The 13,283-nt window shown below is 40.1% G+C and overlaps 1 protein-coding gene across 1 annotated transcript in view; it reads right to left on the bottom strand.

Moving 5' to 3' along the window:
- Positions 1 to 12,575, bottom strand: part of LOC143272049 (uncharacterized) — a 41,510-nt gene extending 28,935 nt beyond the window's left edge. Inside the window, exons 1-7 of the mRNA XM_076565618.1 lie at positions 12,273 to 12,575; positions 8,547 to 8,661; positions 7,629 to 7,802; positions 6,803 to 6,909; positions 4,700 to 4,761; positions 2,212 to 2,248; positions 460 to 521 (exon numbers count right to left, since the gene is read on the bottom strand). Of these exons, the coding sequence (XP_076421733.1) occupies positions 460 to 521; positions 2,212 to 2,248; positions 4,700 to 4,761; positions 6,803 to 6,909; positions 7,629 to 7,802; positions 8,547 to 8,661; positions 12,273 to 12,529 (814 nt within the window). The 5' untranslated portion in view covers positions 12,530 to 12,575. The remainder of the gene's footprint in view (positions 1 to 459; positions 522 to 2,211; positions 2,249 to 4,699; positions 4,762 to 6,802; positions 6,910 to 7,628; positions 7,803 to 8,546; positions 8,662 to 12,272) is intronic.
- Positions 12,576 to 13,283: the final 708 nt, after the last annotated feature.

Raw genomic sequence — 13,283 nt, 5'->3', positions numbered from 1 at the left:
ACACATACTGCGGACTAGGTTAGAAATCTTTTTTGTTTGTTTGTTTGTTTGTTTAAGACAGGGTATCTCTGTGTAGTTTTGGTGCCTGTCCTGGATCTCGCTCTGTAGACCAGGCTGGCCTTGAACTCACATAGATCCGCCTGGCTCTGCCTCCTGAGTGCTGGGATTAAAGGCTTGCGCCACCACTGCCCAGCTTAGAAACCTTTTTATTTATATAAAGATACTACATGCATCAGAGACTCATGTAAAATAAACATGTTTCAGATGATATAATTTGAGATTTGAAATTTCTCATAAACTATTAGTTAAATAATTCTGAATTCCAAACCATTAAAGGCATGTTCAAAAAGGATATAACTACATTTATATCTCATATCCTTAGTTCCTTCTTTGAAAGAACAAAGCATTTTTTTTTTGCAATTAGGGTAATAGCAGTGGATTATTCACCTTCAATCTTACCTGAATGGATTGGAACAGATGTCTTCAGTATTGATTTTAACGGTTGTGATGGTCTTTCTCCACTGTGGCATATTTTAAAAAGTGATATTTTAATATCCATATAAAAACATTTACCAAATTCTTTGAATTATTTGTTGCTTAATTTCCTAATATACATTGCATTTGAGATTTACCCACACCTTTTAATTTGTCTTTCAAGCGGTTAATTATTTGGTGACACTTTCCTTACAACTTAGTCTCATGTGAAAGAAAGGGAGAATTTAGTCCACAAAAATTAGCCCAATAAAAACACACATAGAGGCACACACACACACACACACACACACACACACACACACACACACACGAAAGAAAACACTAGTTCCTCCCCAGCCCTTTTTTATGGCTGCAGTAACTCATGGTTTTATATTCATGTGCTCAGTGTAATTAGTGATTTCATTTGTCATGTCATTCTGTGCACTTAGAGTACCACAGCACCTTCTCTGTCACCATACTTTGTGGAATTTTCACTGACTGTGATGTTATCTCTCAAGAGGTTGGTTTGTGGACCACGGAATAGATTCCTTCTTCTGCTAGTTAATCTTACAAGCTACCATGGCCTTGGGTATATTCAAGCTGTTCCTTAGCAGCCCATTCATGAGTGAATCCTGAAACCACAATCTGCTGTTTCTATGCCAAACAAGCAATTCTATGAACTTACCAAGATAATAACATGAGCAAACAACAATAAAACTTACTGGATAATTTCAGGTTTTTTACTGTGGAACTGTTTAGAAGTCCCAGTAGAATGTAACATGTGGTTTTTGCAAGGTGTGTCTTTAAACAGTTGTAGCTACTGGAACATTATGAATCTGCACTTTGGACATTAGCTGTGACAATTGGGGATCTTTTAACTTGGAGTAAACAAGCTATTCAATAATGTGTAGGAAATGTTTTATTGATACATAGCCCCACTAAAGAAGATGACATAATTGCCCTCTAGTATGGAAGGAATCAATCAAAAGGAACAGAGAACTGGCTTGAAATACAACCTTTAAATGTCTGCAAAACCCAAGTGTCTGAGACAGCAGATCATCAACAGGAATGGGCTTTCAACTCTATGTTCATGTCCAACCGATAGGGAAGACAAAACCCCCTTTAGAGAGAGATAAATAACAGTCATCTGTGGTGTGGCTCTCTACGTTGAGATCATCTCTTGAGATTCAGAGATTTCATTGCTGGGCACTCTGGAAGACGGAAGGCCTGGGGTCTTCCGCCGTCCGGGAAAGGGTGCTACACCTGACAAAAAGTGCCTCTGCACATGGAGATGGTGTCCAAAGAGGAAAGTAATTTGTGGGCTCCATGTAATACTTTCTGAAAACTCAGAATGATCCCCAATTCTGTAAGCTCTCAGAAAAGATAAAGGCCTCAAACTAGACCTCCTAATGAAGGTCTAGTTCAAAAGTTGATTTCAGAAAGGTTTTGAAAAGGTAAGGGGCATCAAATGGACATCAGTGTGTATGGATAACACAAGGAGCCTCATTTTCTAATACACAGAGTTGCTACTTGGGAAATGCTGGTTGAGTATAAACCTCATGGCCATATGAACTAAAAAGAACAACTTTTTAGTCTAAAATATAGTGATAATACTGTGGGTACTGTAACACAAAGCAAAAATTCAGTATATAAAATTGTGTCTATCTGAGAGTACATCCAAGAAATAACTTAGTTATTTTTGGATTTCCCTAGGATTAGTGTATTGTTAAACCTTACCTGCAAAGAGGCCGTGGGTCAGTATTATAATGTATTTCTAAAAATAAAAACAAAATGCATTTTATTTCAACTCTAGAAAAATATAGCATATAAAAATGATTAGACTCATTGTTAGCATCAATTTCTTCAAGACCAATCTAGAGATTATTCTAGAGAAAATATTCATCTCTAGGCAATTACTTCAGGTAGAATTCTTCCATTTTCTGTATATTTCACATCAAAGAAGACATAAATTCATCAAGCATAATACCTAAAAATAAACACCCATACACAACTGTGATGATCTTAATGAGCTCTCTCAGACTGATGGGGAGCAGCATCCTTACCAGTAAAAGTATCACCAATTGACTGTGTCACAAAATAGCTTCTTGGGGTTCTTGTTTGACTTTGGGCTAATGATACTAGAAAAAATGTCTAGACTGGGTGTGGTGGCACCCAACTTTAATCCCAGCATTTGAGAGGCAAAGGCAGGTGGATCCTTATGACTTCCAGGACCAGGACAGCCAGAATGTAATAGTGAGATTGTGTCTCAAAAATAAAACAACAAACAAAATAGAGAGCCAAAAAGGAAAAAATATCTATGAGCCTATACATACTTTTTCTTCAGGAAAACAAAGTATCTTGTTCAGCTTTTTAGTTGGAACTGTTCATGTTAGGATGCAAATTCCTACCACTAGGACTAGATGTTGGCTACTGTCCTTTGTATCATAATGAAACCTCACAGAAAGAAACAGAAGTTGGACAAAGATCTTCAAGGAGCAGCATGAGTGAGGACAACATCCTTACTCTCCTCAACCCTCTGAGAGAAGAAGCTCCTCAGATCTAGTTGTGTTCTCAGCCTTATGTGCAGCTTCAAGGATGCCCATGAAAACATCCATCATCTCTCCTGAAAAGAATGATTGGAAAGATCCCTCCCTTGGTAGTAATGCATCCTGAGCTCTGCCTCAGGTGAGAGGGCAGCAGAGAAGCACCTGTGGGGCTGGAGCAGCAGATTCCGTGGGTCATCTTCTGACATGGAGTCATTGTGCATGTTTACATACATGAACTATGAACTCACTCATGCCCTCACTGTACACCTGCACTTTGCTTTTATTTTAATAAAACTTTCATTTTTTGGTCTTGTTTAAATTAAGAGAAACTTAGTGCATCTTCTTTGCATTCCCCATGACTTAGGAAGGGCATTTGTCCCACCAACTAGTGGGCTGCAATTGTGGCTCAGTAGTAAAGCCTATGCTTATCAGGCAGGAGCCCTCAGTCAGTCCTCACCACCACAAATGACAGGAAAGGCAAATTTCATACTAAAGTGATACAAAATGTTGCCTGCATTACAATAATATCGACTCTCTTCATCTTACCTCTAGAGAGAAGAAGGTCATTTGGATTCAGTACCTAGTGTGATTGTCAATTGCAAGTTAGGTATAAAAGACAGCATGAAACAGTTGCTGATGCACAAACTCAGCATAGTGCCCCTTCCATTGCAACAGAGTCTCTCTAGACTCCATGGAAGAGCAGCTAATTCTCTGAAATATAGAACAATGTCATTTTCTCAACTCTCTTTTTGTGTCTATTGTTTTTTTCTGGAAACCATGTGTTGCAGCAGGTAAGTGATGTATCATCTTACTCAGATCTATTTAACAAAAACTAAAGGGAAAAAGTACTAGAGGTAGAGTTAATAGGTAGGGTGCTTGCCTAGAATGCTCACAAAGCCTTGTCTTCAACCCCTACCACCCCAGAAAACTAAAACCATCAACCAACAAAACAAACAAAAAAGAAAAGAAAAGAAACAAAAGAAAAGAAAAGAAAGAAGGAAAGGGAAAGAAAAGAAAAACATGTCAGGATTGACAAGTTTTCCTAAAATGTATTACATTCACTATAGCACAACACTTCCATCCTAAAACAGGAGATTACTAAAAAAAAAAAAAAAAAAACAACAACAGGGGGTAGGTGAAAACTCTCTAAATCGAGAAAGAAATTGCAAAGAAATTTAAAAAGTCAGACGGTTTTAATTACATCATTAGGTCAGAAATTAATTAATGAAAGTGATTGATTATTGAAGTTTTGTTTGTGCACAATTGCATGTTAGTGGTACTGAACTATGGAACCGTGTGAGGTAGAAAACACAAGGCATTTTTTGTTATAAAAACAAAAGGAAAAGCCATATTTCCGACATTCCAATTTACTACAATGTGACATGGAGGACATGTGCCAGGTTCATAAGTTTTATTCTCATTTATCCAAAAACAGTACATGGATCAATATTAAAATCAAATAAGCAATGTTTTGACAATATATTTTCACAGTTAAAAGTACTGAGAAATAATTCCTTAATTCTCACTTTCCCAAATATTAGGAAATGAATATGAAAACCGTGTAAACGCATTTATACTTGATTTCCTTAACTCCTTTTGGGGAGCTAAAATCCTTACTCTTACTTATTTTATTCAGGGTTGACAGGACCAGATAGAGTAGTTCACTACACAAATCTTACCTTGATTGAACTTGACGCGCTTTTTCTTATTGTGTTTTGCCCTCTCTGAAGATGCGTGTTCACTGTGACATATGTTTAAAAGTGATCATTATTTTATTGTTTGTATGAAGAACACTTAGCATGTTTTCCAAATTCTTTATTTTTAAGTTCCTAAGATACCTTACATTAGATATTTACAAATAACATTTTATTTTTTGAAACAAGATCTCGCTCTGGAGCCCAGCTGACTTTACACCTACTATATGAACTATGTTGGCCTTGAAATAACAGAGATCTCTCTGTCTCCTGCCTCCCAAGTTGTGGAATTAAAGGCATGAGAAAACAGGCCTAGCCAAATGACTTTGAATTTATTCTTCAGCACTTGATTATGATTAGTGACTGCTGTCCTTCTACCTTTTCTCTTTTGCAAAAACTCGGGCCCCAATTAAATCACCACCACCACACAGGCATGCACACAGGGACAGGGAGAGGGGGTTCTTCCACATTCTTTGTTCTAATGGTGGCAGTAAGTAAGTATATTTTATAGTTCCATATGTACATGACCAGTTCAATTATTACTCCTAGTTCATCCCTCCTCTCCTGAACCTACAGCACACAGTCCCTTCTCTGTTCTCTGTAGCAGGAATCTTAACAGGCGTTAGTAATAAAATCAAACCTGAGGCCAGTTATTAGGGTGAAAGCTGGAAGATCAGAGAAGCAGAACAAACCACAGCCACCTCAACTTGCCAATTCCTCAGCTGATTCTTTTTCCTCAGACTGGAAGCCTCTGAGTCCTCATCCGAATGGATCTCAGCTGAACTGCTGCACAAAAGCCTGAAGCTTAACCAGCTAAAAGCTTCTAGTTTCTGGTCCTCACGCCTTATATACCTTTCTGCTTTCTGCCATCACTCCTTGGGATTAAAGGCTCACTTTCTGGGATTAAAGGCGTGAGTCACCATGCTTGGCTGTATCCTTGAACACATGGATTTCTGCCTCTAGAATGCTAGGATTAAAGACGTGGGCTACCACTGCCTATCCTCTATGTTTAATGTTGTGGCTGTTCTCTTCTCTGACCCCAGATAAGTTTATTAGTGGGCACAATATTTTCGGGAATACAATACCACCACAGTTCTCCCAAGAGATGGATTTGGTGGAACAGGACAGCAACTCTTGCCTTTACTCTCACAAGCCAACATATGGTTGACAGGTTATAGGTGGCCTTGTATTTGTTGTTGTTGTTGTTACCTGTGTGCTAGTAGATGCCAAATCATCACCAAATGTTGCCGTGTAATGTAAAGTCACAGCCTGTTTCAAAACTCATGGGAGGGGAGCACAGTCTCTCTGTCTCCTTTCCTTCCTGGCTAAGGCTAAGATCTAGGTACCTGGGGTTTTTAGTTCGTGAACTCTGATGCAATAGCTGTGCTTTTCTTGCGTCCATGTTGGGCTCACCCAGTTGTGTGAACCTTCTCTACAGAACCATGTCCAAAGGTACTGCTGATGGGATCCCCAGCAGAGCCAACCTTGATTCTTATTTCTTTATACTCATTGTGGACAACTGTCCCTAACCATGACTGCTGTTTCAGGAGTGTGGGTTCACAGATTCACATCTGACCAACACAGTTTCAAGACATTTCAGACAGGACAAAAAAAAAATGAATGGAATGGGGTAATAGCATCTAACTGTCATGATTGTTCAAAAGCCATTTAAAGCAGAGTGAGTGATCAAAGAGACAACATGATTTTCAAAAACTATGTTAAACATAAACATTTTAAAGGAAAATATATAAGAAACAATGAAAATACTAAAATGATGACAAATTTCACTGTTAAAAATAATTAAAGGTGAAACTTTTCAAAGTAAACATTAATGTGGTTTCCTTAACTAATAGAAAATCACCAATCAAATCAGATTTTGAACGATGAACTGTTGTTTTTAAATGGGAAGCTGAGCCCTGATGCACACTGTTCTTTTGTTTCAGTTGGAACAGTTCCTTTTTCTAGCTCCCACTCACTATGTGCCTCTGAGTTGAACCCAATCTTCCTCCTATCACTTTAGTATTCCTTACTTAAAGAATTGTCACTCTCAAGAACAGGACTAAGATTGTAAACAAGAAGAAACATTACCTATATGACTGAAGCTCCAAAGGTTCATTTGCTCCATTCAGTATTAAGAATTGTGCCATTTCCTCTTGTTGTTCAAATAATGCTATTTTCAATGGTGTCAAGCCATACTGTAAAAAAAATTACACTTTATATATCAACATGCTTCTCAACTGAAAATTTATCACAGATTCTGCAAACAATCAGTCACAAAGGACAGATTTTCCTTCATCCCTTGCTGCACATTGACACACACACACACACCGCTGGCCTCTTCCTGTTGACACACCATTGCCCTGTCCAACACTGCCTGTGAGTACCCCTCTTTCCAGAACTCTCCACAAACACTCACTGGTTCCAAGATTCTTAGCTCCATGGAGATGTGACTCCATTGCCCCAACCCCATCATGTGGCATCTAGGTTTGGTGTGCCTTTGTTCAATGAGTGATACAAGTGGCCTCTCTGGAGCACTTGGTTAATCTGTTTTTCCAAATTATTTCTTCCCTAAACTGAGAATTACTATCTGTTTATTCTACAGACATTTTCTTTAAAATTAATTTATTTTTAGTGTGTGTGTGTGTGTGTGTGTGTGTGTGTGTGTGTGTGTGTGTAGTATGTGTGGGCCCAAATCCTTTATCTGTTTAAAGGATTTTAAAATTAAGCCCTATTCTAAAACAAAATAGGCTGTGCTGTGCTCCTTTAAACTACATATAAAAATATAAAAAACATATTTGGAGAAATGTTTTACTCTGAACAGATTCATTGACACTGCTTGAGCTTTGGCATGTGATCGGTGAATCTGAGTGTCATTGCTCGAAGCATACTGGGGATGTCGTTGAATGATGTTTACCTCGGTTTTTGCTTCTATGTCTGACTTGAAATCCAAAAGTGTTCTTACACTTGACTTGTTGCCCCTTGAAACAGCGTGGTGCAGGGCTGTGTTCCCATTGGAATCACGCAGGTGGGGATCTGCACCCTCAAAGAGTAATATGGACATACACTCCACGTTGTCCCTCTGTGTGGCCTGTGGGTATTGTATAAAGAAAGAGATCTTCAGTTCAAGAAAGTCAAGATAGATATTTCTAAAATTTCATTGAATATTAACCCTTAGATCAGACAAATTGCTTAGGTTATGCATATTATCCCTCTCTTTTTGAGACAGGTCTTCTTAAGAACGCCAGGCTTGCCTAAACTCATAATCTCCCCACCAAAGTTTTTCAAGTGGTAGAATTTCAGGGCTATGCCACAACACCTAGATATTGAAGTATCTCATTAGTACTAGTTGGTTATTGTTGTAGTGAGGGTGGTTGCTTGTTCATTTGTTTTGCTAACTTGACACAGTCTGAAGACTCCTGGAAAGACGGATCCTTGTTTGAGGAATTACCTCTATCAGATTGGACTGTGGGAAAGTCTGTGGAACATTTTCTTGATTGAGGCTCATGTGGGAGGGTACATCTTCCTATAGGTGGTGGCACAACTGGGCAGGTAGTCCAGAGTAGTATAAGAAAGCTGAGCAAGCCTTGGAAAAAGCCATGGAAAAGCAGCATTCCCCCCATGATCTCTGTTTCTGTTCCTGCCTCTGGTTCCTGATTTGAGCTCCTGCCCTGCTTTCCCTTCATGATGGACTGGACTTTGATGTGGAATTGTAGGCCAAATAAACATTTCCTCTTCCAAGTTGGTTTTGGTCAGTGTTTTATCACAGCAACAAAAAAACAAACAAGAACAAGATCTAATCCAATTTATACCCAAACTGCTGTCCTATAGCTACCTTAATCAAAGGTGTGCAGCCTTCATCATCCCGGACATCTATTAAGGCCTTTTTGCTTAACAGCAGTTTTACCACGTCTGGGTGGTTGTGGGCACACGCGTAATGGAGTGACGTCCTACAAATTGAGAGGACATTTTAGGAAATTACAGATTATCATAGAAGGCACATTCAACTCTAAATACTAGATAGCAAACTTCATTTCCTTCTAATGTAAGAGAAGTAACTGGGATTTTATTATGTACTTATTTTTCTACTCAAGTGTTCATTTGATATGCTAGGGATACAGTGCATGGCCGTCCCATTTCAGGTAAGTGCTCTAGCACAAGTTTCACCCTTCCTCAGAGTAGCCCGTCTGCATAACAGAACACCCAATAGATTTAACTCAGCTTGGATTTAAATCCTACTCTAATTGCTGTTATAAACTAGGTATATATTATTAGTACCCAGTAGGTAGGATTGCAGGCCAGTGCCGCTGTGCCTATCTTGCTCTTTATTTCACATTTTAGCATCACTGACATCTCTACCACTTAAAATTCATGATATTTTATGACTGTAATTGGCAATATTATGTTATATATTAGGCTTTCTATGTGCTCCATAACTCAATTTCCCCATTCACAGGATAGAGGTTCAACACTGTAGCTATCTTACATCGTGCTACTGTGATGCTTCAATTCATGTCTTCAAGAGGATGGACAAGTGCTTCTAGCACCTGACAGTCAGTGTTTGGCGGATACAATAATGATTAGTCTTCCTACTGATAACAAACACAATATTTCAATGAAGAGAAATAACAGAATTCTACTTAATGTGCAGACACAAAATTTTTTTATTCAAATATATTTCCAAATTTTAAAACTATATTCCCCAAGATGACCTTGAACTTGGTAATTCTCCCAGTAGGTAGGATTGCAGGTCAGTGCCACTGTGCCGACCTTACTCTTTATTTTACATTTTAGCATCGCTAAAATCTATGCCATGATATTTTATGACTATAATTGGCAATATTTTTAACTTTGATACTATACAACATAAAAGCTTATCATGTAGTTCACTGTGCCTTACATTAAATGAAATATGATACGATCTACAGGCCCATGGGTGGCGCACGCCAGTAGGATTTGCTAAAGGAGGCAGAGGCAGGAGGATCCAAGTAACAGCACCAAATGAAAGGATCAATGGCACTGGTGGTGCAGCTGATTACCAGTGGAAAAGTCACAAGCCAGGGCCACAACTACCAGAGTTACAGAGAGCTTTATTGGAAGGAGGAAGGGGATAGGAAAGAGGATAGCCAGGTCTAGAGGGGGAGAGAGAGAGAGAGAGAGAGAGAGAGAGAGAGAGAGAGAGAGAGAGAGAGAGAGAGAGATGGCAGGAGGAGAGTGGAGAACAGAGCGAGAGCAAAGAAGCAGCATGGGGTCTACATCTGGCGTTTTAAGGCATGCACATAGTCGCCAATGTCTCGACGACATAAGACACAAGACCCCAAGCTGCACATGTAGAGGAGTGAGGGCAGGATGCTAACAACAATATTTTTAACTTTGCTACTATACAAAATAAAAGGTTATCATGCATTCCACTGTAGCTTACATTAAGTGAAATATGATACAATCTACAGACCCATGGCAATTCTACAGGCCACTTGTATCTATGTAAATTTTAGCACTTAAGACTATGAAAGCCGGGCGGTGGTGGCGCACGCCTTTAATCCCAGCACTCGGGAGGCAGAGCCAGGCAGATCTCTGTGAGTTCGAGGCCAGCCTGGGCTACCAAGTGAGTCCCAGGAAAGGCGCAAAGCTACACAGAGAAACCCTGTCTCGAAAAATAAAAAAAAAAGACTATGAAAGGCAAACAGGTTTAAAATAGCAGTAACAACAAACAAAAATCTAAATCCTCAGTTATCAGTACTTTGAATTTTTTTTTCATTTCTCAATACCCAAAAGTAATATTTCTATATTGCTGCCAACAGGGACACAGCCTAGTCTTCAGAAAATAGAGTGCCCATGATAATTCAGACACCAAATGGTAGCAAAGCAGGCCATTGTGCTTTGCCTTGCACCCCCAGTGTGTCCATGGACTCACACCAAAATTGGGCAAATGTCTCTATAAGGAGATAACCCATTGCATCATAGCTCCCTTGCTTTGATTTTCAAAAAGCTTTAAACCAAAAGAAACTAGAGATTCAAATGAGCATGGTTCATTGTATTCAATATTTAAATTTATAGAATGTAAGGAAAGCTAACTGGGCAGAGAAACAAAGATTTTAAGAATGAGAGAATCTTGAGATGTAGTAGAATGTGTTTTCTGTATAGTAGATAATAACTAAGTTCCATGTGGGGAATAAATGGATTGACAGAATGGACAAATACAGTTGAAAATTCAATGTTTTTAAAGAATGCGTTTGTTCAGCAAAGAATACTTTGAAAATACACTTTATTTTCATTATTTGTAGAAAGCTCTCATTTAGAAGACTAAATAACCACTCAGAACTACAGAAATTATCAAGAAGCATATGCGCTATGGCTATGGAAATTCTACTGTTGAGTGTCACTGGTTCCCCTTTAGAACACAGTGTGAAATAAGAAATAGGAAAGAAGGGCTGGGGTGGCTGGAAGAGCTCAGTTGGTAAAGCACTTGCCATGCAAGCCTGAGGGCCTGAGTTCAGAACCCCCAGCACCTTGACAATCTAGTAGAGATTTGGGTGAGAGAAACAGCCTCAAAAAATGAGGTGTAGGGACCACAAGGTGGTTCATCAGGTGGTGGGACCTGCCAGCAGACATGATGGCCTGGGTTCAACCCCCAGAACCCACAATATGGCAGAACACACAACTCTCAAATATAGCTTTCTTCTGACCTTCATACACTTACCTGCAGATATGTGGGGTACATGTGCACACACACACACACACACACACCCCTACAATTTTTTAATAAGGTGAAAAGCAATTGAGGAAGATAATGTCAACCTGTAGCCTTCACATATATATAAACACACACACACACACACACACACACACACACACACACACACACACACACATACACACACACCATGTACACATAGTTCTAGTTAAAAATGTCCTTATAAGATCCCTCAGCAAACATGGGTCCCAATGATGTAAGATTTCTTGGTGATTCTTTCTTTGGCTCAAAGTTGACATTTTATGTGAAAATTTATCTCGTGTTACCATTTTCTGTGTTGTATATAACATAGTACTAAAAACATAGACATTAACGGCTGGAGAGATGGCTTGGTGTTTACAAGCTCCAGTTTCACCTGTAGAGGACCTGAGTTAGATTTCTAGCACCCACGGCTGTCGGTAACTCCAGTTCCAGGAGACCCAACACCTTCTGATGCACGTAGTGCTTTGGAAATACATGCAGGCAAAAAGATTATATACATAAATCTAAAACAAATTTAAATATACACATAAAAATAAAATGTATGTAGTTTCATTAGCTAAATCGCTTTAAAGCGCCCAATAAAGTGCTCTAAAAGAGACAATGTAAAAGGATTTGTAAATTAACTGAAATTCTTTCTTTTGCTTCTCTTAAAGAAGGCCTGTGCTGTCCTTCCAAGGTGTGCTGGTCCCAGATGCCTAGAAGCCTAAAGCAGGCACAAACCCCACTGGGCTCAGTCCTGGAAGGTGTGTTTCTCCTTAGTTGGCCCTGACTGTCGCCAACACTTCCTGTCCCTCCTGGCCCTTTCTCTTCCCCGGGCCCCATTACCTGCGCCTTGTGTCCTGTTCATTCACATAGTGTTGGTGGCAGTCGATAAATCGCTCTATTGATGTCACGTCCCCCACGCTGGCCGCCCTTTGGAGTTCCCCGACAGGGTCGTACCCGATGGAGTAGAGGGTAAATTTCGGTTGTCGTTTCCGACACGAGCACCCATGACCCAGGCATGAGGGCCACAGGCGGCTGTACCAGCGAGCCCTCTTTGGGGCTTGAATAGCAGGGGCATCGTAGTCTATGTCCTCCTGCATGTTGAGCCTTAAGGCTCCGCAGGCCCTCCCCGCCCTCCCTGCCCTACCCGCCCTCCCCTTTAGCCACCCACTCCCTCCCAAACCCTAAAGTAAAAAATAGAACACTGGTACACTAAAAATTTGAAATTCGGTTAAAGTCTCGCCACTGACACACAGGACCGTCCTGCTAGCGCAGGTCCTCGGTTCAGTGTGAGCAAAACTCTGCTTCACCCTTAGCAACACAGCTGCCCTGGCATTGTGATGTGCTGTGAGCACACAATGGTGCTCAGCAGCTGTGAACCGTGAGCGCGTGCTCCGCCCATGCCCATGTCAGACTCCAGTGGCAAAAGCCTACCATGCCCAGCCCCTGTGCAAAGCACTGTCAAACGGAATTTTGGGGTAGAGCTACCTGCAGGGCCTCCATAGCAAAACACTGGGGAATGGGTTGGGTCCTTACAGTCCTGCAGCCATGAGAAAATACCTCCCTAAGACTGGCCTGATGGAGCTAGAAAAAAATTCATCCTGATGGGGCCAAGCCAGACCCAAAAAGACAAATATTGTTTTTTTTTTTTCTTTTTCTTTTTCTTTTTTTTTTTTTTTTGTCTTTCGAGACAGGGTTTCTCTGTGTAGCTTTCATCATTTCCTAGAACTCACTCTGTAGCACAGGCTGGCCTCAAACTCACAAAGATCTGCTTGCCTCTGACTCCCCAGTGCTGGAATTAAAGGCATGTGCCACCACTGCCCGGCTTGGTTTGTTTGTTTGTTTGTTTGTTTG

The sequence above is a fragment of the Peromyscus maniculatus genome, chromosome 1 (genome assembly GCF_049852395.1).
Source record: "Peromyscus maniculatus bairdii isolate BWxNUB_F1_BW_parent chromosome 1, HU_Pman_BW_mat_3.1, whole genome shotgun sequence".
Classification (NCBI taxonomy): Eukaryota; Metazoa; Chordata; class Mammalia; order Rodentia; family Cricetidae; genus Peromyscus; species Peromyscus maniculatus.
This window is presented reverse-complemented; position numbering and strand designations above follow the sequence as displayed.